The 24,761-nt window shown below is 37.5% G+C and overlaps 1 protein-coding gene across 3 annotated transcripts in view; it reads left to right on the top strand.

Moving 5' to 3' along the window:
- The window catches only part of adamts14 (ADAM metallopeptidase with thrombospondin type 1 motif, 14), a 57,530-nt gene that overhangs the window by 1,363 nt on the left and 31,406 nt on the right, over nt 1-24,761 (top strand). For all 3 annotated transcript variants that reach the window (XM_085284799.1, XM_085284800.1, XM_085284797.1), the window contains 3 exons: nt 84-505; nt 14,440-14,596; nt 18,483-18,679. In XM_085284799.1, the coding sequence (XP_085140925.1) occupies nt 84-505; nt 14,440-14,596; nt 18,483-18,679 (776 nt within the window). The remainder of the gene's footprint in view (nt 1-83; nt 506-14,439; nt 14,597-18,482; nt 18,680-24,761) is intronic.

The raw sequence follows: 24,761 nt of genomic DNA, 5'->3' as shown, positions 1-24,761 counted from the left end.
ACTGCTTAGTTGTCATTTCCTTTGGAACTTGCTTTGCATAGGTCACTACTGTCATTCTCACTTGACACTGTCTGTCTCATCAGAAAAAATCTCTGGAAAGTTAAGTGAATATGGTCTTATCGTGCCATTCAGCACAGACTCCCATGGCCGGTACATTTCTCATGTGGTCTCAGCTGGAATTGGAAGTAAAGGTGCTGCTGCTCCTGTTGTTGATGCTGTCTCAGGCTTTGGCAGCAGAAGAAGGGTGGCCCGCAGTGCCTCTGAGATGCCCTCAGTCACCTCAGCGTCAGCTCAGCACTTATTTTTCAATGTTACTGTGTTTGGGAAAGAACTGCACCTCCGCTTGAGGGCCAACAGGAGGCTGGTAGCCCCAGGGGCTTTTGTGGAATGGCAAGAGGACTTTAAGGAAAAGGCCAAGGAACGAATCCAAGGAGACTGTGTTTTCAGTGGAGATGTGACTGACATGCCAGATGCTTCTGTGGCTATCAGCAATTGTGATGGACTGGTAAGTACCACTACTGCAGGCGTGAAACAGTAGTATGATGCTTTCACTTCTTTGACACTGTGTCAGCCAGAATATGCTTTGACATGTATTTTTTCATATCCAGAAAGTCTCCCGGGGCACTTGTTCCACATAACATCATCACATTAGATAAAAATGGTTACATCATCTGAAATCCTTTGATGATGTTAAAAGGCTGCTGTCATCTTGTCAGCATGGATACTTAATAACATGTTTGCATTGTATTAAAGAAATGTCAGCGTTATTTACAAAATGTCTCTCACAACATCTTTACAATGCTGCCCATCTGTATATATTTTCCAAAACATCCCACCCACTAGGCTCTGTGTGGGCTAGTTTGAATGCTGTTTTTTGTTGTTGTTATTAGACTCATTTTCCCGGCTAGATCAGACCAATTTGGAAAATTACAGAACAAACATCTCAAAAATTGATAAAGGATGAGCCTGATTGCATTTCTTTCTGCTGATGACCATCTGAGTGTTGATAACATAGACGTAACTTCATGTAGCAGGCTTTAGCCTAGCCTTTGAAAATGTCAAAATCAGTGAGCTTCAGGGATGTCTTCTTATTTTTGAATGTTGTTTTTATGCAGGGTTGACATGACAACATAACCTCTCATAAGCATAACATCAAAGGTCTGATAACTGAACAGCTGAACCAACCACAGGACATTATAATGATGCCTTGGTCAAACTTTTCCATAGTGTAGTGGAAAAAGTGTGAGTGTTTTAAACCTTTGGTAAGTTGGTAAAGTTGTTAGGAAGTTCTTAAGACTCGTATTGTATTTTTTATTTAGTGGTAGTGTAGTTTTAACATAATGTAATTACATTTTCTGTAAAATGGTTGAAAAAAAAGTTATAGTTAGTTGTTACACAGCACAGTTGGACTTTATGAGAGTAAGTGTACAGGAAGCTAGTTCAGAGGAAGCTGTAAAGACAAATTTGAATCAAGAGAGAACTAAAGAACAAGGGGTCTGTTTACTTCCTATTAAAGCCACTAATCCATCTAGCTATCCATTTTGTTAATATCCAGTACAGGTTCATGGGGTACTAGAGCTTCTCCCAGCTGTCACTGGTACACCCTATTAACAGTCACTGTAGCACAAATGACTGTAATTAACTTGAAGAGTTGAGGTGATGCTCCATAGGTAGCAGTGAATGGATCTGTACAGCATACAACATTATTTACTCCTATTTACTCCTATTCTTGTTTTTGCACATGTAGCGGTGCCGTTGTTTATATAGGTTAGGGTTCTTGCTCATAAAATGTTAGCATTCTACTAATGGTTTACCGCTTATTTACTGTGTAAAACAATGTAAAAATTGATTGATCTCCTTCCAGGATTGAACTGGGGATCTTTTCCCCATTGGTCTTATTGTGCCATTTGATCTGTAAATGACTACGCTGTAGAATCCAGATTAAAAATCGCCAGATTTTATTTTTCAACCAAGTAAAAGTGCATTTTCCCTTCAATATTCCAACATATACTGTATATTTTGTTAAATATACTTTAATCTAACTTTAATATTTGTGACTTAACATGCTTTTACTCATGCAGTATACTTTTATAGGGCATAGGACATGTGGGAAATCTCTTGTTTTATTTAATGCTTTGACTTAATTATAAACCAGCCACATGTGACAGTTTGAGATAATAAAGCTAATTTTTAACTTAGCAATTAAGTCTCCTGTGTTCCAATGACTCCTTTTAATATGTAGGCGTAGGAGCCAGGTGAGATGGTATAGGCCATCCAATTAGAACGAAAACATTCAGCTTATATACTTGAAAGAATTACACTTACTAAAAACAGTCATAAATATTCAGAATGTCTCCTTCATCTCAGTCTTGTGCACACCTATTTCAGTGAAGTGTTGCCCAATATTACATATCTCCAAAGTGTATTAATGCCTCTTAGAGCTCGCGAGAACTACATTTAGGCGGTAATTCTCAGTGGGCATCCATGCTTTACATTGCTGTAGTTGTTTAGTTCATTAACAGTATGAAATTGTGGCTTAGCGTAGCTTTTGTGAGTGAGAGTTAATTAGCTGCAACTTATACAGGTGACAATTAATGGTGGCTTAATATTTGAAACATGCAGTTTGAATATTTTTGTACTTTGCTAATAAAAAAATTAGGGAGTATAAATTAAAAGTGTTTAAGTAAGGCTTGGTTGAGCTTTTTTGACCCCTTTGCCAGATCCTAAAAGTCAGGTCCTAAAAGGAAACAGCTACTGGACCCCATCACCAAAAAAGTTGAACAATGAAACTGGTATAAAACATTCTTAGGTTTGGCTTAGTTCATAATGAAAGAGCACATTCTCAAGAGGCCTGTCTGTCTCCGCAGCATTGTACTCCACCATTACCAATACTATGTGACTCATTTTGCACTAACACAGTCTCTTGGTATCACCAATATAAAGCTGTGTTATACTGACAGAGCAGAGCGATGGGAGGTGAGACGCTAATGGATGTTTGCAGTTGGGAAAATTAGAGTGAATTTCCAAACAAGCATGTGACATTTGAAATGGCAGGCTGACCACATTGAGGCTACCTCTGACAAAAACAGCATGCGTGGAAGTAGAGTGAAGATAAAGTCACCTGGAAGCTTTTGAAATCCTTCACAGGAGACAGATGCATGTAATGTTTAATTTAGGATTCCTTTTGTAAATGACTACATATTGTGAAACACTGATTAAATAGTTCATCCAACCTTGAGTTGAAAGATCATTGAGGGGCAGTTCTCCTTTCAGTGATCATCTGTTAATTACAATAGCAAAGACGAAAAAAAGAGATGCATCAATTGAAAAAAACAAACAAACCCTTTATATACTGATTCAAGTCTGCAGGTGACAGCAATTAACCCTGTTTTGACTCTAAGCCATATTTCAACTCTGCTTCCAGACTTGTTTGTCAAAACAGCGGAGCTTTTTGTCTCGCACAATTCGAAGAAACAATAGAGGGGTCCTAATGTATTTAACTGGTTGCCATCACTACGCCATCACGTATTTATTATTATTAACACAGGAAAATGTGCTGAAACTAAGAAAAAAGTAGATAGAAACACTTCTCTCTTCTTTTTGAATGTAATGATAGTGAGCGGTATACAGACAATGAAATGCAGTGTTCACATAGAAATCACAAGTTATTTCTGAAAGCCAACTGTGTACCCTTCAGTGGCAACAAGTGACACACTGGCCCTATGCAGAACACTGTCCTATTCACCTAGAAACATGGTAGAAATGTCTGATTTGTTATAAAGCACAGTTTAAGAGAGACCAATCCTGGTGGTTCTTTCTAGTTTAAACCATGTTTTCTTAGCTATTTTCTGATTTTGTGTTCTGAAAGCTTCTGTTGTGCTTTTTCAGTTACATTTTGTTCTACTAGCTTTCTTAAACTAACTCCATTCTGGTAGAAACTTTTTTGTTGTTTTCTGTTTTCCAAGCTCCTCTTTGTACCCTGGGTTTAAAACTAGTAGACACAAGCATATGGTTTATGTGGTTCATTTTGAAGCCTCCAGTTTGGCATTTGGGCTGTGTTCATCTTTGCTTTTGTAAGCCAGAAGTGATTAAATTCACTAACTTGTCACCTAAGGCTAGTCAACTGACTTGGTCCACAAGGTTAATGTGATACTATTGCTGTGTCTTAAATCTTACATTTAAAACTGCACTGGACGCTCCTTGGATGGTCTATTTATAATGACAAAACAAGTTAAGTGTGGAATGCACTGCATTTGTGAGCTTTAAAAGTCCCCATCTTGGTTACAGTATGTAGTAGAAAGAGAGGAACTACCAACCAGTTTTTAGCTAAAGTTGTTCTGCAGGCATTAGACCTGCTATATTTTGTTATACGGATATTAGGCCTCAGTCACAAAGGCCTAGAGACCTGGCAACCGAGTGAAATCAAGGTGAAAATGTGTATTTCCTGAGTGTTTCCTGGTGGTTGCTGGCAGTTGCTGTGAAATCAATCACTAAAACTGCATTCACATAGGCCTATGGATGCAAGAGCCCCCTGGTAACCACTGGTTACTAGATAAATCTGTGTATTTTGCAACTGGTTGGGGAATAGTTGATGGAGGTTGCTGGCAGTCACTAGGGTGAAACTAGTCGCAAAGAGATATGCTGTGCACCACCCAAAAATCTTATTTTCATTACTTTGCTCATTACTTTGTTGTTGTTTTATTAGAGGTAGTTTTATTAGAAGATGCCAACTTGTCTGCAGACTCATGCAAGCTCCTTGCCAGGCAAGAGTGAAACTCTTAAAAATGAAATTTGAAAAGACCCTTTGCATTCAGAGTAAAAGTTGAATCTTTTGAAATGTGTTGAAAATGTGTTGATATTCTCCATTTCTGGTTTGTGTCACACTTTTTGCATTTTACTTGAATTGTCAAAGGCGATCTATTATTTCTCTACAGGTCAGAGAGTAAATGGAGAGTCTTTTCAAATAAGTTGACAACCTCCATGCAAACTACAGGTAGCTATTTATGATTTATAACCATTTTGTTTTGGTTTTGTTTTTTTTTACAAAATTTTCCAAAGGTAGAAACTATATTAGAAACACCCTTCAAACATTTTACAAGTGTTGATGATGGACAGTTTGTCCACCAGAGGGCACTATACAACTTGGCTAAAAGTGTTTAGAACACCACAATAAGCTCATCTGAGCCAAGTAAGGTAGGAGGTAAATAAGTAACTTATGACAATATCTCGTAATATCTCATTTAGGTTTAGTGAAAAAAAACTACACATAACAAATGTTGGGGAAATCTATTTAAGTTTTTTTTTTATGTCTGACAGAAAAAAATTGACTAATAGATTGGATATTTAAATCACCAAATATCAGTGTAAGTCTTAAAAATCTGCTAGCAATTGAAGCAATCACAAGGAGTCAGCAACCTCCTGTAACCGCTCACCAACTGGTCAGGAAATACACATTATTCCCTAGCAACTGGAGGTTGCCACAAAATAATAAAAGCAGATAAGAAAATTTTGTTAAAGGAGTGTCCTTCACAACATAAACCATTGGGAAAGCAGTATGATATATGAGGCTCAGAATAAAAGATAACATCAAATTAACATCATTTTGTATATATTTTTAGGTAAGATTTGAGTATGCTCTTGCTCTGAAGCAAATGTCTGATTCATTGTTTCAAAGGCAAATTGTTATGAGGCAGAAATTTACATTTTGACAGACTGATGTGATCAAATCACGCAGTAAATAAAAATCCTAACACTGAAATCTGCATGTGATTTAAAGGGTTTTTTTTTGTCACTTTGTGTCAGGAAAAAAAACAAAAACAAAACAAAAACATGCTGCTGCTAATCTCTGAGATTAGATCTCCACGAACAATATAGCACTTTATCGTCGGTCACGGTGGCAGAAGTCTTAAACTCAGCCAGGAAACCAAAACTATCTGCATCACTAAAGACCACTAAGTACATGTGGGAAACTATGCTTTGTTTGTCGTTTAGGTGAACTTATCCTTTAAAAAGGCTGCTGTCAGACTGTTACCAATATAGTACATGTGTTTCCTTGCATCAGAGCCAACATAAACATGGACTTGTTCGTGCATGCAGGGATTTTCAAGATGCATTTTTGAAGTTGCACAAACAGCTTGGAGGCAAATTATTTAGTCTGATGTGTCTGCTTTACGTAGAATGAAGATCAAGTATGATGAAAGGACCCAGTCTGAAAAGGATAAGAATGCGAGTCATATGCTTAGATTGTTAAATGCGGGCCAAATCTTTAAGATGCACTCTAAGTCTTAATGTACCACCAGCACTCAATCTTCAAAAGCTTTTTGATGGACTTCAATAGAGACCAAAAATTTTGTAATTTCACTTTGTATTTTACCCGTAGTTGACTACAGCCCAATTGCAGTGACTCACACACACTGTGCTAAATAATTATCTGGATGGAGATTGCAGTAATGCGGGTGTAGCCTGAATTATGGGAAGTGGATAGCACAGTTTTAGAGTGTGTGTTTTTTAATTTTCATGACAACAAAGTGCTAAAAGGTGAGGAACTCATCAGTAGTCATCATAGTTCTTGTCTTACAATTTTTCAGCAGTTTCATTCTCTTTACTGCAGCTGCATTTCAGTGATAAACCTCTTTAGTTTTTCCTCTGCAGTGAGGCTGCTCCAAGAAAGATGACTCCTACAAACATATTCAACTATCTGGTCTCCTACCCTGTGTTAAAATGTGCAAGATTTATGGCATTTGAATCTCATTACAATATGCAGAGTAAAGCTGCTTGTTAATCTTGAATATATTTGGTCCGCAGATTTTTAGCTGAACTTGCAAAGATAGAAAGTTCAACATAACTTCATAAGTATTTGACAAAAACAGATCCACACTTTCAGTTTCATTTGAAGGTGTTTTGCATCTAGTGACTGCCAGAATCTGTGATGTCATCCTCTGAATCTGGCTCCTGCTAGACGGCAACAGCTGTGCGCTCCAGAAGAGCATGAGCTATTGTTGCGAAGCGATGAGTGATGGCTATGATGATACTGTGTCCTGCTCATGTGTTGGGAATTAGCGAAGATGATGGGCTGATTGTATTACATGTGTGATAGTGACACGAGTGCCAGATAACCGCGGGAGGAAAAGCGCTATTTCTGTGTCCATCAGTTAAAAAGAGGGTGAGCCACCCGGCAACAGTCAGTGAGTTGGGAGTTGGCTTACTTGTGTGTGTGTGTATGTTTGTGTGGTGGGTTGGGGATGGTAGGTGTGGTGGTGGTGGGGTTCGGGTGTTTTCCATCCACTGAGAATGGAAAAATGCTTGCATAAATTGTTCTATTCATGAATCTTTGCAGGGACTCTGTTCTGAGCTTTTCCCACTCCAGTATTCCAGGATTCTCTGGCGTTCCAGTACTTTGCTGGCACTGAGGTAAAGTCACTAAATTAAGAGCTCCATCAGTGGAAGCCCAACATCTCAGCCAATAACGTGATTTATTTCCACTCACTCTAATCCTTATTTGTAGCAGCTGTGTTATGTCTGCATAAACAGGTGCTCATTCAAACACACACTGGGATCCAGGACACACACAGTTACGTTTACCGCTGCTGCTACTTCTTTGTGTACCAATTTTACCTTGATGCTTATTTCTACAACTGTTCCTTCTACAAAGTTTATTCTTCTAATTCTTGAAGAAGCTGTTATTGCTACTTACCTCTCCTTCTACTCCCATTAAGAATATTTAAAATACTAATAAAAGAAGTATATTAATAGATTATGTAAATTTTTAAGGAGATTCAAATGAGTTTGCTTCTAAAATCAGCCTGTTTTTCCTTAAGTGATCTATTCCTACATTATTGTGCATGCATGTAAATATAGAGCATGTAGACTTATGGCGATTATACCCCTAATTTTCTCCATAGTTATCTTCTTGATCACATGGTATGCGTGCCCTTTCTGGCTCAGCACAGTGAAATGTGAAAGTTGATAAAAAGGAATCATGTAGTAATCCCCAGCTCCCACAACCTGTCTTATATGATTATTTCAAACCCTCGACTCTGCTGAGTCCAGCATTGCTGAGCCACGATTTAGTTGCTGGCTTACTGATCATCCCGGTTTTGCCACAAAAGCTTTTATCCAGCGTCACTGACATGGCTGTTGCTGCCAGTATATTATGAATATTGAGTCAGAAGTCCCATCTCTTCTATCCATCAACAACGCTGAGGTTATGCATCTCGCTTTGGCCTGTTCATGAAATGAACCGCCTGACCTCACGATAAAAAGAGGACTTAACTTGCCCTCAGAGACTGGGGGCAAGGATTGTAAAACCAAAATTATATAAACATTCTCTAATTACAGGTTAAGCTACAGGAATGATAGCTGGATTTTGATTTCCTTACACGTTGCAGCACAAGCATCGGCAGCCCTTGGCACTTGCTCCATTTTTAGATTGCGTTTTCCTTTCATGGACATGCCTCCATCAGATTATCTAAGTAGATAAGATTGCTGTGAATGATCCCAGAAGCATGTTGTGACACTGCCTTTGTGTGCAGCATGCATGTCTCTATTCATATGTAATGCACTAACTGAAAAACAGCCCGGGCTGTAATTTCTCTAAGTGAGGCCCAATTTTCTCTGAGGATTGTAGGGGACACGTCTCACTCGCTGGACCGGGATCCTGTTTTTGCTTATCTCTCTTTCAGTGGTTGGAACCAAAGTTCAATAAGGCGGAAGATAATTAGCATTAAATATATTAGATTATTTATTAATACACAGCCGTAACTCATTAAGACAGAAACATATATGAGTTGTGTGACCAAAGTATCTTTTCCAGTGCTATGCATTTAGTTATTAGTGTAGTCAACTAGATTTTCAATGAGAGTTTCTCTGCAACTCTGCAGCAAAAAGCCATTTTTCACTTTGACTGCTTGTTGTTGAAGACAGACTGAAATTATTGCAGTATCTGCTGATACTGTTGATAGCTGTAGAAATGTCCCACGGATGACTTTTTGATAAGAAAAAAAGTTTATTTTTATTTTGAAAGCACGATTGTTATGCTTATTTTTAGCTTCAAAAATTGGTTCCTGGACTCTACTGATATAGATTGACCATCACTCAGTAAAACACATGTGTCTTTATATCAGAGATGCATGTGAAAACCACGAATACCAAACAGGCACACAGGCAATGCAGGCAAAGTTGTCATGTTAAAATCAAGTTTTTGGGAGTTTGCTTGTGGTTGTTAATAATATTGAACTTTTTTACTTCACTGTGTGCACTCACAGTTTTTAAACCAATCAAATTAGCCGTAGAATCACACATTTGCTGTTAAACAAGACCATCTTCCAGGAGTGGAGTTTTTTCACCTGTACTAACTGAGCAGGTGACTCACCAAAAACAGTTACTAAGAAATTACATACAGTAAATATCCATCTTCAAATTTGCTCTAACCAATGTGTGGAATTTAGAGCACTGGTGAGCTTAAGGGTCAGCAATATTTACCTGTTTTGTGTGGTCTCTGTGACACGGCTGAATGTCTCAAGTTCAGAGTGTTTTTCATTACTTAGGCAGGCATAGCAAGCCAAACCGCACACTGAGGTCAATGCACACTTATTCATGTGGAACAGGCTTTTAAACCACTGTATCACTTGACATAGAAAAGCTGTGTTTGTGTTTTGTTTATTAGTGTCGCTGCTAAGTATACTTCTTCATTCAAGTCACGAGAAAATAACTTTTTAGAAAAGTTCAGAAATAAATGAAAAAGGAAGTATTATATTAGCGGCACAGTTGATAAACTGCTCTTTAAATGACAACTGTAGCTCATAGATGTTGTAACAAAACTTATGTCATTGCCTAGATCCGCCTTGACCATAGATTTTACAAATGTTTATGTCTGGTGTGTCTCTGTAGGCAGGTCCAGATGCTGCTTCTCTCTCTCCGAACAGACCTGACTTCACTTTTTACCCGCTGCTGAAATAAGAGACCACAGAGGAAGTACTGGAGCATGTCTTACTTGGCATTTCCTGGTCAGGGGCTGCAGAGATTCTTTCACTCCTCTTTGGCTTAACTGTCACATGTCCACCCTTAGAGTCATGGCTTTTGTATCATCTGTCTTAAGTGACTTTGTTTCTTCCTGTTTTTTTGTAGGCACACTGCTCTATTTACAGCTCTGTATTTAGATTTCTTTTTACAGCTGTAAATACACACATTCTTGCCAAAGTCTTGTTGGTGTGCCTTCTTCAGAAGGATAATGATAGGCTGGGTAGCTTTATTCTCTTCGTTAAGGGCAGAATTATGAAAAATACAGCGTGCTCACACACACACACACACACACACACACACACACACACACACACACACACACACACAGAGGGAGTACAGGCTTAATAAAAACAAGACATCAGACAGAAGCAAAGTGTCAACTTCATATTTGCTTTTCTTTGCTACCAAAAGACACAGCCGTGACCGTGGTTCAGGGGTTTGGGAAGCACATCTGTAACCGGAAGGTCGCCGGTTCGATCCCCGGGCTCTCTGTCCTGGTCGTTGTCTCCTTGGGTAAGACTGCTTACTGGTGTTGGCCAGAGGGGCCGATGTAGCGATATGGCAGCCTCGCTTCTGTCAGTCTGCCCCAGGCCAGATGAATCTGGTTCAGAATGGGGGGGTATATATACAAATAAATGGGTAGGAGAGAAAATGGAGCTAAACTCACCTTTTAAAGGAAAAGTATTACAGCAATTCTACAAAGGAGGCGTTCCAGTTGCTTTTATTCAGTACCGTGTCCCATTAGTGTGTGACTCAGTCAAATAAACTGTCTCAGTTAAAAGCAAAGCCTGTGAAATGTGCTGTAAAACAAGCAAATATCTCTTAGGTCCTGAGCACCAAAATGATTGCACACTCAGTATAGACCCTGAATTAATTTTGCATAGGATCTTGGGTGACGTGATCCATGCACATCTGTAAGTAACAAGATGTGAATGCATGCAGAATGCGAATGTTTGGTGATTGCTTATACCTATAGTATGGTCTCGATTACCTACTGCACTGATGAACTTCTCCTCTGTTTTGATGTTGAATAACAGCATCTGAGAACTGTCACTTTTCTGCTATTCATTTTACAGCGATGTGAAAAAAGATTTTACAAGACTTTATGCAGCCCTGTGAAAACTTAAGTACAATGTTAGGCAGGTAAGTAGCAACCAAGAGCTGCTAATCAAATGCAATTCATTAACTGATGATCAGTAAGTGTGGCTGTCTCTTTAAAAGCCAAAGTTTTGGTAGTCTGCTAGTCTGGAGCATCAAGGGGTGTGTTTACACAGTGCCACAATCGTTCCAGGACTGGATGCTCTAAAAATTTCACCTCAAGGCCAGATTGTTCAATAGTCTGAGAAGTAACACATGAAATTAGTCTGAATAAGAAATTAGCAAACGAATAGGACATGCAGACATCGTCAGAGTTAGAAATAATAATTTCAATGGAAATGACGAATGTGTTCTTCAAACCTTGCCCAGCCTGGCTAATCTTTCACCCAATGCTTCCTCGATAATCTTCCACAAAATGGATTGGCTGGGTGGAATCTCCCTCTGTAATATATGGTCAAGCTGGTCGCACAATAACTTTACCACCTCCACAGCACACTTAGCTGCCTCCACCATGCTTGACTGATAGTGTTAAGTACTTCTTACATGTTACGTCATTCATTTGTTCTTCTCTTTGATACGAAGACGTTACGAAGAACTTGAACTCAATCGTCCGGAACACCTTCTTCCACTCTTCCACTGTCCAATGTCTGCGCTCTTTTGCTCATCTGAGATTTGGCTTTTTCTTGACATTTCTACCATGAAGTCCAGCATCCTGAAGTTGCAGCTGTCAGTTGACAACCTGTGAGGCATCTTGGTCTTAAATGACACACTCAGATTTTTGTCTTCTTACACAGTTGTGTATTAGGGCCAATTACTCTTTTGTTTTTGTCTTTGTTAGATCCAGTTTGTTCTGCTCTCTGAAGGGGGTAGTTAACAGCATGGTAAGAGAATTAAAGTGTCCTCGCAGTTTCTCACATTGAATAGCCTTCCTTTCTAAGCCCAACAATAGGCTGATAGGTTTATAAAAAAAATGTTCTTTCTTTCTGGCCATTTTTAGCCTGTAAACAAGCAAACAACGGCTTATCCTTCCAACACTAATCTAACCGTAAAGAAAGCAATACTTCCTTTTTTTTGCTCCCTTATTACTTTAACAGTTTTCAGCTGTGCAACACAATTGCAAAATTGTTTTCTATTAATCAATGAGCCTTGTTAAATAATTAACTTGGATTAGGACCCATACCCCTCTCGTCCTAAGACAGCTGGGATAGGCTCCACCCCCCCTCTCGGAAAAGAACAGATGGATGGATGGATGGATCCATATCAAGAGATTGATATGGAAGTATCACAGTTGTTGATAATATACAAAAATGCAGATCACTCTTAAAAAAAATCACCTGATTAATTTTAATTATTTGTGAAATGGATCAAATTCTTTGTGAATTGCATTTTGTTTTTCTTTGGGAAAAAAAAAGAAATTTGCTAATGATATCAAAATATTTGACTGCCGGTGTACATCTCAGACTCAACAGGCCAAGCATGTTAAATTTCCTAACAATAGGAAAAGACAGAACAAGTACGGCTTGTTTGGAAGGGTTGCCAGGAGAAAGACTCCTCTGTTAAACAACATGGCAGCAATGATGCGTCTGAACACACCACGAGACTTCTAGAACCAAATAAAGGACAGATGAGTGGAGATATTTGGCCACAGTGCACAGCAAATACCTCATACTAGCTGTCAGGATGACAGTTGTTTTGCACATTGTATGGAATTGTGTGAAAACTCATTCTTTCCCCCACGACTGCATCTATACAAATCTACAAACACTACTTTCCACTGATTTTCAGGTCTTTTACTGTTTCGATTCATTCCAGGCAGGTGTGTTTAAACTGCGCCAAAAGCTCAGAATTTGCATTTGAGCTTTGAATGTTTAAAGTTTAATGTTCATTTAGCAACTAAAGAGACAAATGAAAGCCTAGGACAGTGCCACATATTGGTAGTCACAAATACATTAATTGCCACTATGTAATTTTTCAGAATTTTCCTTTGTACCTGAGTGTTTTTCGTTTCGGTTTGGTTTTAGAGTTTGCGCTGTCTAGTTTCATTCTGTTTATGTGTCGGTTGTTCTTGGCCAAAGCATAGTTTTTGCAGGTTTCATTAAAGGTTTCCATAGAAAAATCCTCTGTCCTCAACACTTGTCTTTTGGGAAGTGACAGTATACACTATTGAAGGTTTGCTACTGCTCATGAAATCATAAAATGAAATCAATCACAGAAACATTATTAAATAAAGGTTTAAAAACCTATCAGATGGTATTTTGTTATAATGAACCAACCAATATTCCCAAGAAATGCACCTTAACAAGGTAGCCAGTATGGAAACACAAACTATAGTTAAAAGACACCTTTGATTCTGTTTTCTTACTTTTATCATGACCGACAGAAGTGATGCATTCACTCTGCATATGTACTGAGTTGCAATAGGTATACAACAAACAGAAACCTGAAGTAGAAACAAAAACCTGTCTTGAATTCCTTGTTGTCTACTTGCAAATTAAGCTCCTTTATTCCCTTCTCAGAGTCACATCCAGATACTATTATGCTAATAGAGAGAAATGCTATGTTTTTTGTTTGTTTTAAACATAATATTTCCAGTACAGCAACAGACCTACTCTAGTTATACAAATAAATATCAGGTTTGCTTACCCACTGAATCAAATATTTTTTTCCCACTTTTCCACACAAAGAAATCCACTTTCGAAGAGACAAACACGACTGTTTTTCCAAACCTATAATTCAGTGCTGCTAAAATAAATGGTGAGTGTTGATTAAAGAGGATGATAAGTCAATATTTCCATGCTGGTGTGGACAAAGTTACTGCTCTACTATTCTTGTTGGTCTATACTTACCTTTGAATGTAAACAGCAAGGTCAGAGTTCCTCTCAGTGGGTAGCTGATGATTGGATATTGGTATTTTCTAATGCAAGCAGAACACACAAAAAAATCCAGGTTGAGACAGTTGAGTATATCACAAAGCAAACTGTAAACTTTACCACAGGCTTCGAATTCTGTGAGCATCCCAGACTGGCATCAACGCTTGTAAGAGTATCCAGCTGAAAGGATTTCTATAAACTCTTTGAAAAACTTAAAGCAGATGGAAATATAACACTGACATCACCACTCATCATTTAACACAGGGTGAAAGAAGACTGACATTCAATGAATCTTAAAGGGCCCCAAATTATGTCTACCTGCGTCATTCCGCTTATTGAGCACTTTACTAAATCTTCCAATTGATCAGGCACTCCATAATTACTGGCTCCAGTGGAAGAATTGTACTTTCAAGGAGGAGTGGTACATTCATTTTGAGCTCTCTTTTTCCAGGCAGGCCTGATCCGGACTGATAATGGGGAGTTTTTCATTGAACCCCTTGAGAAAGGCCAACAGGATGTGGAAGTGAAGGGGCGTGTCCATGTGGTCTACCGCAGATCAGCCATAAAGCAGGAGACAGGCCAGCGAAGGGAAGACCTCCACAATGAAGGTAGGCAAGGAGGGGGAGTGTGACGTAAGTGGAAACAAAAAAAACCCCAAACCTATATGTAGGTTTGAGTGCAACAACTGTGTGCTCCGGCCAAGTAAGGACATATGAGTAAGTGCAGAACTGAATACATCATTGTATACCAGGAGCAGCAAAATTGATGTCCTGAAGGTTGGCGCATTAGTCACAGAATGGACAGAATAACAGAGGATAATGAAAGTACCTACGTCATACATAATTATAATTATAAAGAGCAAAAAACCAACATATTTTGACCTATTTATTACATGAACTTTTAATCATTTTAGTTTCTATTCATTATTGTATCTATTGTATCTGTGTAGTAATATATTATGAAACTCACTGACTGTTATTTACTGTTAGTGAACATTATTAACGTTATTGTCCACTGACTGAAACTAAATTTGATTTTCTTAGTGTGCTACAGTGTAGTAATGGTATGTAACTGCCCAATAAATTAAGTTTTTCTTTCAATTAGATTCGTTCTGTGGTAATTTGGTGATAAATGGTGATAAATTGTGAAAATCACTAATTTGTTGCTGTCAACACAGTGAAATTCACATAAACTGCTTCACTTTATCTTGCGCCTCCATACAGACCTATCAGCAGAGGCAGTGCTCAATACACCAGCTGGTAAAACGAGGAAAGCTGGGGTTTGGTGGTATTATTGGGGACTGGGGAATTTAAGAAAGCTAGAGTGGGAAGTGACCTTTCCTTTGCAGCCAAATGATTCAATTTCATCATGAATTCCTTCTCTATTCCTTTCTTCCTGAAAAATAGCTTCAGCATCTGGTGGGAGACTCTTACTAACCTCACAAATTTTCTGTAGCTATAAGCCTCTATGGTTTACTTTTAATCTGTTGCTCTCTAGTGCATATGTTCTTTGTAACAACTGTCAAGTCACAAATTTACAGTCCCAATCCTCTCTTTTTTAAATGCCATTGTGAATTTCACTGTAGATGCATTCTCATATAAAGTAGCATATCTGTCATTGATGTTGATTTCCATACTATCACATACATAAAATAATCATATGATCAGAGTCAAAATTAACTTAAACCAAAATTAAAATATATGCTTTTTTATTTGATGTCTGTATTCATTCTGTAATCTGTATTTTAACACACACTGGAAAAAAAATTGTAATATAAAAGTATTTTACTGTGTATTTTACAGCTTTGTACTGTTTTTCTAGGATATCACTAAATTTACATAAATAGACTGTGGTTTTACATTTCAAATGTAAAATAACATAAAATCACTGTAAATGTAATAAAACATAATTTTCTTGTTTTTTAAATATATTTGTCTGTACATATGCATATTTAGATTGTTAAAATACATTCACAAATGTATCATAATTTCACAAATATTTGTCCGTTATTTGAAAGATTGAACTGTTAAATTCAAATGTAATACTATTGAAAAATATATAAAAAATGATTCTTATAAACTTTTTTTTTAACATCAAATAATGTTATTTAGGGCGATCGTGGCTCAAGAGTTGGCAGTTCGTCTTGTAATCGGAAGGTTGCCGGTTCGAGCCCCGGCTCGGACAGTCTCAGTCATTGTGTCCTTGGGCAAGACACTTCACCTACCGCCTATCTACTGGTGATGGCCAGAGGGGCCAATGGCGCGATATGGCAGCCTCGCTTCTGTCAGTCTGTCCCAGGGCAGCTGTGGCTACAACTGTAGCTGCCTCCACCAGTGTGTGAATGTGAGAGTGAATGAATAGTGGAAATGTAAAGCACTTTGAGGGCCCCGAAAAGCGCTATATAAATTCAATCCATTATTATTATTATTATTTAAACCAACTGTTAACTGTATAACTGTATATTTCTGTACATTTAAGTATTATTATTCATGTTGCCACATTCATTGACCTTGTTTAAAGGTAATTTCATTGTTTAATCACATTAAAATGTTCCTAATTTAATGTTTAAAAGCAGTTGAAAAAGGCAAAATCCCATGTAAAATTAGGGCAACAAACTGTATTGTCATTACTGAAAATAACCGGATTTTTTTGAGAACTTTATTTTCTGTTATTTTCCAGTATTATTTTGGCGCCCAAGCTGCCGGAATATTACTGTTTTTTTTAGGATCTTTTTTTACAGTGCATATAAAAAAAGGCAACAGAGGTTCTGGTCCAAATCCACTTCTTTTGCTCTATCTATCTATTTATATATATATATGCATTAAACCCACACACAGGCATAACACTGGAAAACAATGGGAGGATAAGTGGACACTGTGACAAAGGAAAGACAGCAGTATTTATACACACACACAGACACATGATCATGACATAAAAAGCTGTCTCTAAGCTCACACTAAAAGTACTTTTTTTTTTTTTTTTTTTTTTTTTACTTCTGACAGGGGGGCTCATTTTACCTCTCTCAGGTACAATTTTTAGAGAAATTCCCATCATTACTCTGCCTCCTGATGTAGCTTCCTGTTCAAGGCTATCAATAGCTCTCATGGGGTAAAAGGCTCTATGAGATTCCTATTTTAGTTTCAAAATAGAGTCTTATTTCTGATCATTTCCTGCCTAGTAGCAGATTTAATTTCTTAGTGAAAACAATCAAAACACACTAGGTTTTACAACTAGCCAATAGGTGTATAAAGGTGTAACCAACTCCTAGCAGTAGTAAATTGAAGTGCAAAAAAATAAAAGGTCTGTTAAATGCTATCTTATTGCCGTCTACCTTTCAATTTAATTCAATTATTTTAATTCAAGTTAATCAGCTACATCTGGTGGAAATGAATTATCATGCTTGATGCATCTATTGTTAATTTATTTAATTCTTTATCTTAAATTTAGAATAAATTGTGTCTCCAAGAGATTTGCCTGGAGACAGCTGTTAAAATAGGCCTTGCAGAGCAGCATACTGATTGTTTGTCATATGCATTGTTCTCCTATGAATACCTTTCCTGCTATGTTAAATTATATGCAATGTCTGCATTTGCACCTGAAAGGCTTGAGACATCACCAGTTAAGGTGTGAAATTACAAAATGTGGACTCTTGCAAAATAATCAAATTGATATTTTGAAAGACCTTGCTATGATTTTACGTGGTCAAATTTTTCAACATAGTGTTTGTTTGATTTTCGGTGTAGCTATCATGCTTTAAAAGCCTGTATATGTTTGTGAAATCTGACAAAATGATAAGACATGATTAATGTTTACAAAAGATCTGCCGATGAAAATAATTCATGCATATAGAAATATCTGAAATATTTGTGCAGCTTTGGCATTTTTGGCAGCTTCAGCACCGGAACATTTCCTCTGAATATTATCTTTGTGTTCATTGCCTCTGTGGTGGTGAAATCCATGTTCACATTGTTTATGTTTACCAATTAGTATTACAGTTCTAACAATGTCAGCCACAGAAAGATATCATCCTGTACACACACACTCATTTTCGTATCTTAGTGAGGACATCTAATTTACATAATGCTTTCCCGCTTGTGTTATCCATCAAAAATGAATGCCTAATCCTAATCATAACCTAATTGTAACCCTGGCACTAAAACCACATTTTGAGTCTCAAAAATACTGGTGGGGATGAGCGTTTTGTCAAGTGACTGTTGGTCCCCACAAGTTTAGTGCCAATCACAAAGATGTCTTAACATGCACACCCACACACACACACATACACACGCACCTATCTATCTATGAGATGCGAATGATCAACAGTTTAAACTACAGATGTGCTAGAAAAATGTAGAGCCCTTACCCCTGTCAATAATCCCAAAGGACTCCATCTGATCATCGCTTAGAGTCAAAGAAAAGCATTTGCTTTATGTCACTTTGACACCATCTGTTCATTGGCTTTCATTAACTGCTCATCCTTGTCATATTTTGCAGTGGCAGACATTGGGATTGCAGACCTCCCCAAAGCTCTGGATCTTGTTGAACATAAACTTTCTGAGTCTGAGCGCAAGAGGAGGCATGCGAAGAAAGATGACTACAACATCGAGGTGCTGCTGGCTGTTGATGACTCGGTGGTCCGTTTCCACGGCAAGGAGCATGTCCAGAATTACGTTCTCACACTCATGAACATAGTAAGTGTTATTATAAAGAATTTTAAGGCTGCAGCATTGACTAATATGCATAACATTTGGACTGAGAATTCCATAAAATTCTATTCAGATTCATATTTATGAATCAAAATACATATCAATAATTTGTGAAAAGTATAGTTTAATTTTACACTTTAGTAAGAAATTTGGCAGATTGTTATTTTAAATCTGTAGTCATTAATATTTCATAGCGTAGATGTTTGGGAACCATGTGCATGCATGGAAAACGTATGGGAAGAGTAGCAGCAGGATCCCAAATACAGAGGACAAATAAATCAAGAATACTGACTAGTAAAGAGAATGATTAAATAAGACAGCATGAAAAGGTGGAACTGGGTTGGAGGTAGGTTCCAAACCAGCTTGCTGGGGCAGAAACACAGATGTTCTGAGCTGATATACCGAGATTGGGTTTAAGCTTGACTTCTTGGCCTGCGCTGGAACACAGAGTGTCTATGTGTTATGTCATTTGTAACTAATTTGTAAGGATACTGTTGTTGGCTAGGTCTAGTGCAGTCACTCAGACAATATAAACAACAAAATAACATTAAGAACCTTAAAATAAATTATAGTTTTGCCATTTTTGTTCAAAAATGATTCCAAAACAGATTAAAAAAAAAAAAGCCAAATAGCCATATAAAGAGGCATAGTTGTTAAAAGCATGACAATAGAAATATCAAATTTCTTGAGATTAAATTATGCTAAGTCTGCAATAATTTCCCCATGTCCTCTTTGATATCAGAACTTGCCACACTGTTCCCCATCACCCCCACTCTCTTGCTGTTCATGGATTACTAATAAGAAAAGAGGAGGGAGGGAGAAACTCTCAGCTCATTCATTATGGGTTCCACCAGCTCCTACCACCATAATCTACTTATTGGGCCCAAATCCCTCAAGTCAGATTTTCACAGGGTGCTGGTTTCACTCTGTAACAGTTACCATTTGGACCCTGCATGGTGGTCTGATTAGCTGTGCTAGACCAATTAGAAAGTTGACTGGGAGCTGTACAGGGCAGTCATGGAAACCAGCGCCAGACGTCCACTCATACTGCCAAACTCTGCTTACATGGAATGATGTGTTTATTTAATTAGGATATTATATTCACATTCTGTTCCCAAATGTCTTCTTCAGAAAGAAATGCTTGACTTTTAATGACCTTAGGTGATTATACTGTGAAGTGGCTGCAAATGCACTCTGTAATTCCCTCTGTAATTATCAGTCCTTGGTGTCTAGTACTCTCTGATTAGCACTTAAGGGTATTTCACATCACAGACAGGAGTAGTGAAATTGAGGAAGTCCTTAAAGCTAAAATTGACTGAACCTCAAACTGAAATCAAGTCAAGGTCTTAAATGTAGTATCCATATACTCCATCTCCCACTGAGTAAAATTTGATGAGAGAAATGTGCAAGAAAACAGCAGTTTAAACAAACGAAGGTCAAAACTCTTTGGTTCCAATGGTAAGCCACAAGCTTGCTGTGTCTGAAAGAGCTCACTAAAATCCCTCTGAATCCCTGGTCCATGGCTGCAGAATGTGTAGTACCACCTGGAGAAACTCTCCCTAAGGGATTGATTACTGGACATCCTGTCTGCACAAAGCCAAGTTTGACTGCTGAGGTGCCTGCTACACAATGGCCGGGTTGTTTAACCATGAACCAGGTTTTGTCCATGTTGATGTGATGCTATACACAAGCCAGGGACACCTAGTGCATTTAACCAACAGCTGCTACTCTCATTTTTGGCCATAAGAGTCCTGTCAGTCCTCTTTGTGCTCCTCATGGCTTTGTAATTATCCCCGTGGCAGAAAAAAACCCTTTTGCATAGATATGAGTAAAACGATATATATAAATGAAAACCATCTTTGGTGTTTACAAATGTCATAACTTCATGCCAGTACTTTAATAAGTCCTCAGTTTGATCTACTATAAACACACATACAGTACAATATATAGGTCAGTACAGACCAGTCTCAGTTCTGTTGTAATGAATCCAAGAGAATTTGGGGTCATTCAGGGGTTCTTTACTGCATTTATTGACCTGCATGCACTTCTGTGAATAGAATATTTGCTTAAATTCTTGGGTGTAACCCTGTGTCCCTGAACAAATTTGGACTTGGAGGATATCCTTTCTGTGTTGACGGAGCTTTTGTTGTGCATGGTCATAATTTTTACCTGCTCAAAGCTTACTGACACATACTTGTTGGGTTTTTTTTTTCTTAGCAAAGGAGTGGCACTCTGTTGTTCTGTTTGCAGTATCTGGAAAGTGGAAAGTTCTACTTGTAGTGTGGACATCAGTGCTCATGGTAATTAAGACACTCTAAAGCTGAATGTAGAAAGGAAACTTCTCCATAAAAAACACAAAAAAAAAGCTGATGCTTTGGCAGTGAAAGCTTTTATCAGTTCTTTTTCATCTAATTGCTTCCTACGTTTCCTGTTCATCCTGTGTTGGGTAGCTGGTTCTTGTAGCTTTCTATGCTCATATACTGTTCTATTTTAGAGGGTTGCTGCTGTTGCATCAGTTAAATCGTTGGACTTCACCTCAGGGCTCTTGCAAGCTTCAGTGTCCAGTGAAACCAATCATTGATGACCTTTTGTAGATCAGTGCTGTATGACATTAGGAGGTAGGAACAGGGTAAGGCATTGTTAGTAAATATGGCAAATGGACTGCAAATTATATGACACTTTTCTAATTAAGAAAATAAAGAATTAACACAATTCTCATTCATTTGTTAGTTACCTTTAATTTGACAATATCTTTAAAATCTTGGGTTTCAATGTGTTTTAGCTACTACACTGATTGCACAATTTTAGGCATATTTAAAGAAAAGCATCCAGAAACAAACCCACTGAACTGATAAAATGTTACTGTATGGTGATGTGGGCAATGGAAAAAGCTGAAATTCATTTTTAGAGAGTAAAGGCCAAATGGAGAAGTAAAATTTGTCCTTATACTTCTGCCAAAGGCTCACATGTGCTTTTGAAGATAAATTAAATGAGTTGTGGTGGTCAATGTGATGCTACAAATATTTAACTTGGAATAAAAATACTTTCCCAGAAATCCAATTTCTTCCTGGAAATGTTAAGCTACAGCTTGTTGTTATCTTGGGTTAACAAAGAAAATAAATTAAATGCTTAAGGATATCTTACAGTATCTTCAATACATTGTGGATTGGATTACTCTGCATCTTAAAGTATGATGTACCACAGTGCATTACGCCTTTTTTTAGGTCCTTGTCCACCATGGAGCAAGACTCCACTCCACCAATCATTTATTAAAAGTATAAATTTGCAACAAGTTTCTTGAACTTGTTCATGTGAAGTTTGCATGTTTTTTGCATTTATCTGGGTACTTCCTCCAGAATCTCTCATAATGTTTCTAAATTGATTCTACATTGGATGTACACTGGATATAGGTCTGAATGTGAGTATTTGTCTGTATGTGTTAGCCCTATGATAGACTGGCAGCATGTCCCAATCTTTTGTTCCGTGTCAGCTGGAATCTGCTTGTTAAGTAATGACGTATCAACACTGCTTGCCCGTGCGAGCTCCAACTGATACAATGCATTACAACAAGTTAAGGCTGTGGCTTTTTAACGTGTTGTAATGCATTGTGTCTGGTGTTATTTAATACAAATAACCCTCTAAAATAATCAGTGGTCATTGCTGGCCTTGTTGGCTTTTTATTTGCACTATTTTTAAGCTCTTTAAAGCTTTTTAAAACCTTATGTAACTACAAGTCATGGCCTCACGGTTTGCCAGACACCAGATATCTCAGTGCTTCAGAAAAGAATCACTGTGAACTAAGTAAGAGTCAGTGTGGCCATAGGGTCATGAATAGGATTGGTTAGCATAGGATCAGGTGATCTCTTGACTGAATTTTGGTCCTTTTTCAAAGACTGTTCTCTGCCACATGATTGCATTTCTCTGACCCTCAGAACTGTAAGTATTCTTATTTTAGGTATTCCTCAGTCAGCTTTAAATAGAAACTAACAAGCTAACTTCCTGCTAACATCTAACTCTCCTAAACTTCATAAATCCGCTTTTTTCACAGATGCCTGAATGTCAGACTTTATTGTAACCCCTGGAAGAGAGGCCACACTGAACATTTTCTTGGAGATGAAAGAATTTGAGCCGTTTTTAACTCTCAGTGATGCCGCAGTGTTTGTTTGAGTTTGGGAACCAAAGAGGAGTCTGGACCCAGAAATGACTAATGACGTCAGACTTAAGAGGTGGATAGCTCTAGACTCTCCATGACCCTGAACTGGATAAGCTAAAAAAGTACATGGGTTGAACTGTTCCAGACCATGTGAGGTAATACAAAGGAAAGGCATTTCAATGCTTCCTTTATTACCTTCTTTACGGTACACAGGCCCATCCTTTATAAAGGTAAAGCAAATAATGCCACCTCATAATCCACAATGACGCACTATTCATGCCAAAACTTGTAGATAAATTTGGGAACTTCAATGACAGGCTGTTAAATCCACTGCTGAACTATTATTATTATGCTGCGGTGACAAAATCTGCTTCTCATGAAGTTGTGTTATGGGAAGGAGTCAACAAGGCCATATCTAGAAATGTATACATAAATCTCTCTCAATTAATTCAGTTTGCATTAGTTATTTACAGATGGATGTAAAAAAAAAAAAAAAAAAACTTTTTTCAGGTATCTGTACTTTAACCTTTTATTTTACTTTTCTGACAAATTTTTACTTCCTAAAATTTAACACAAATGTACTTTTACTTGTTTTCTTAATAAATTAATTTTTTAGCTTTAAAAGTACAGGTGCTAATGAGTTGTGGTCACGCTACTTTAGCTTCTATAGTTAATGCAACAGAAGAGCAGCAGGCACAAAAGCAGTGAAGTGGCAGGTAATCTCAAATGCAACATTTCTAATAGCTCGACAAATATCAGCAAATAGACAAAGTTTTTCTGTGCAGTATGTCACACAGTGTGTCTGTTAGCTAACAGTTCAGCTGCTGGATTTCTAAGGGAGAGGAAAGAACTCAGAGACAGAGAAAAATGTATAAAAGTCAGGAAGGACACAAGTAGAAGAAGAGAGATTATTTTTAAAGGTAAGGACTTCTCAGTCATATGATAAACTGGACGTTTTAAAGCATACATGCAATCTCATCATTCAGTTGTATATGAAGTTAGGTTTTTTAAATATTGTGAATTATCCTGCACAACCAATTGAAATAGAACATTTTTCAGTTATGCAAAGGTTGCATAAACAACCTGAAAGCAACGCTGGTTAGTTTGCAGTACTGTGAAGTTTACAGTGGTGCATTGTTTTGGACCGGTGGAGCAGCTGTGATGTTCATGGTCAATGTTAGAGGAACAGACATCAAATTAAATTTAAGCCAATGATGTGGATTAGATTCCGTCACTTAATTCCACCTTTATACTATTTTTATATTGTCCAGGTATTGGAAATCAGCTAATGTATTATAGCTTATTGTAACATCTGCTTACATCTGGTTGAATTCAGTTGGCTGAATCTAAGAGCAACAATACAGATGTGTTTCTATGCATTCTACATAACAGGTGTTCAAGATAATCTGATAATTACAATTTGAGTTTTAGTTAAATTGTTTCCATTTCTTTGTATTTATATTATTCCATTATGATATTAATATGACATAAAGTTCAATTTGCTTTTTCAATTTTACTTGAATAAACAAGGTTAATCAGTACTTCAACACACACAAGTACAAATCTGTACTTCTACTTATCCAATGAATGTGTGTACTTTTGCCACCTCTTGCTATGTCCATTGCTGTATTGCCAGGCTTTAGAGTTATCATATATAAAAGCAGAAGATAGACTGGGTTAATATGAGCAGGCAGGATGACAAACTAATGACATTATCACAAGCATTTCATTTTACTGTATAGACTATATTTCTTCCAATTTAAAATTACAGCCTTGGTAATGAATTGGTATTTTTCATGCTTCTGTTTTCACAGGCTCTTTTTCGCATGACTTGCATTAAACAACAAAGTTAAAAACATGCTGGATGAAGTAGCTTGTCCATCTCTGTGACACTGTCTTTTCAACATAGTAGAC

Source organism: Mchenga conophoros, linkage group LG8, assembly GCF_057382185.1.
Source record: "Mchenga conophoros isolate Kocher_MC1m ecotype Shallow Benthic linkage group LG8, M_conophoros_male_GT1.1, whole genome shotgun sequence".
NCBI lineage: Eukaryota > Metazoa > Chordata > Actinopteri > Cichliformes > Cichlidae > Mchenga > Mchenga conophoros.
The sequence above is the reverse complement of the archived record's forward strand: the minus strand, read 5'-3'. Positions and strand labels throughout refer to the sequence as shown.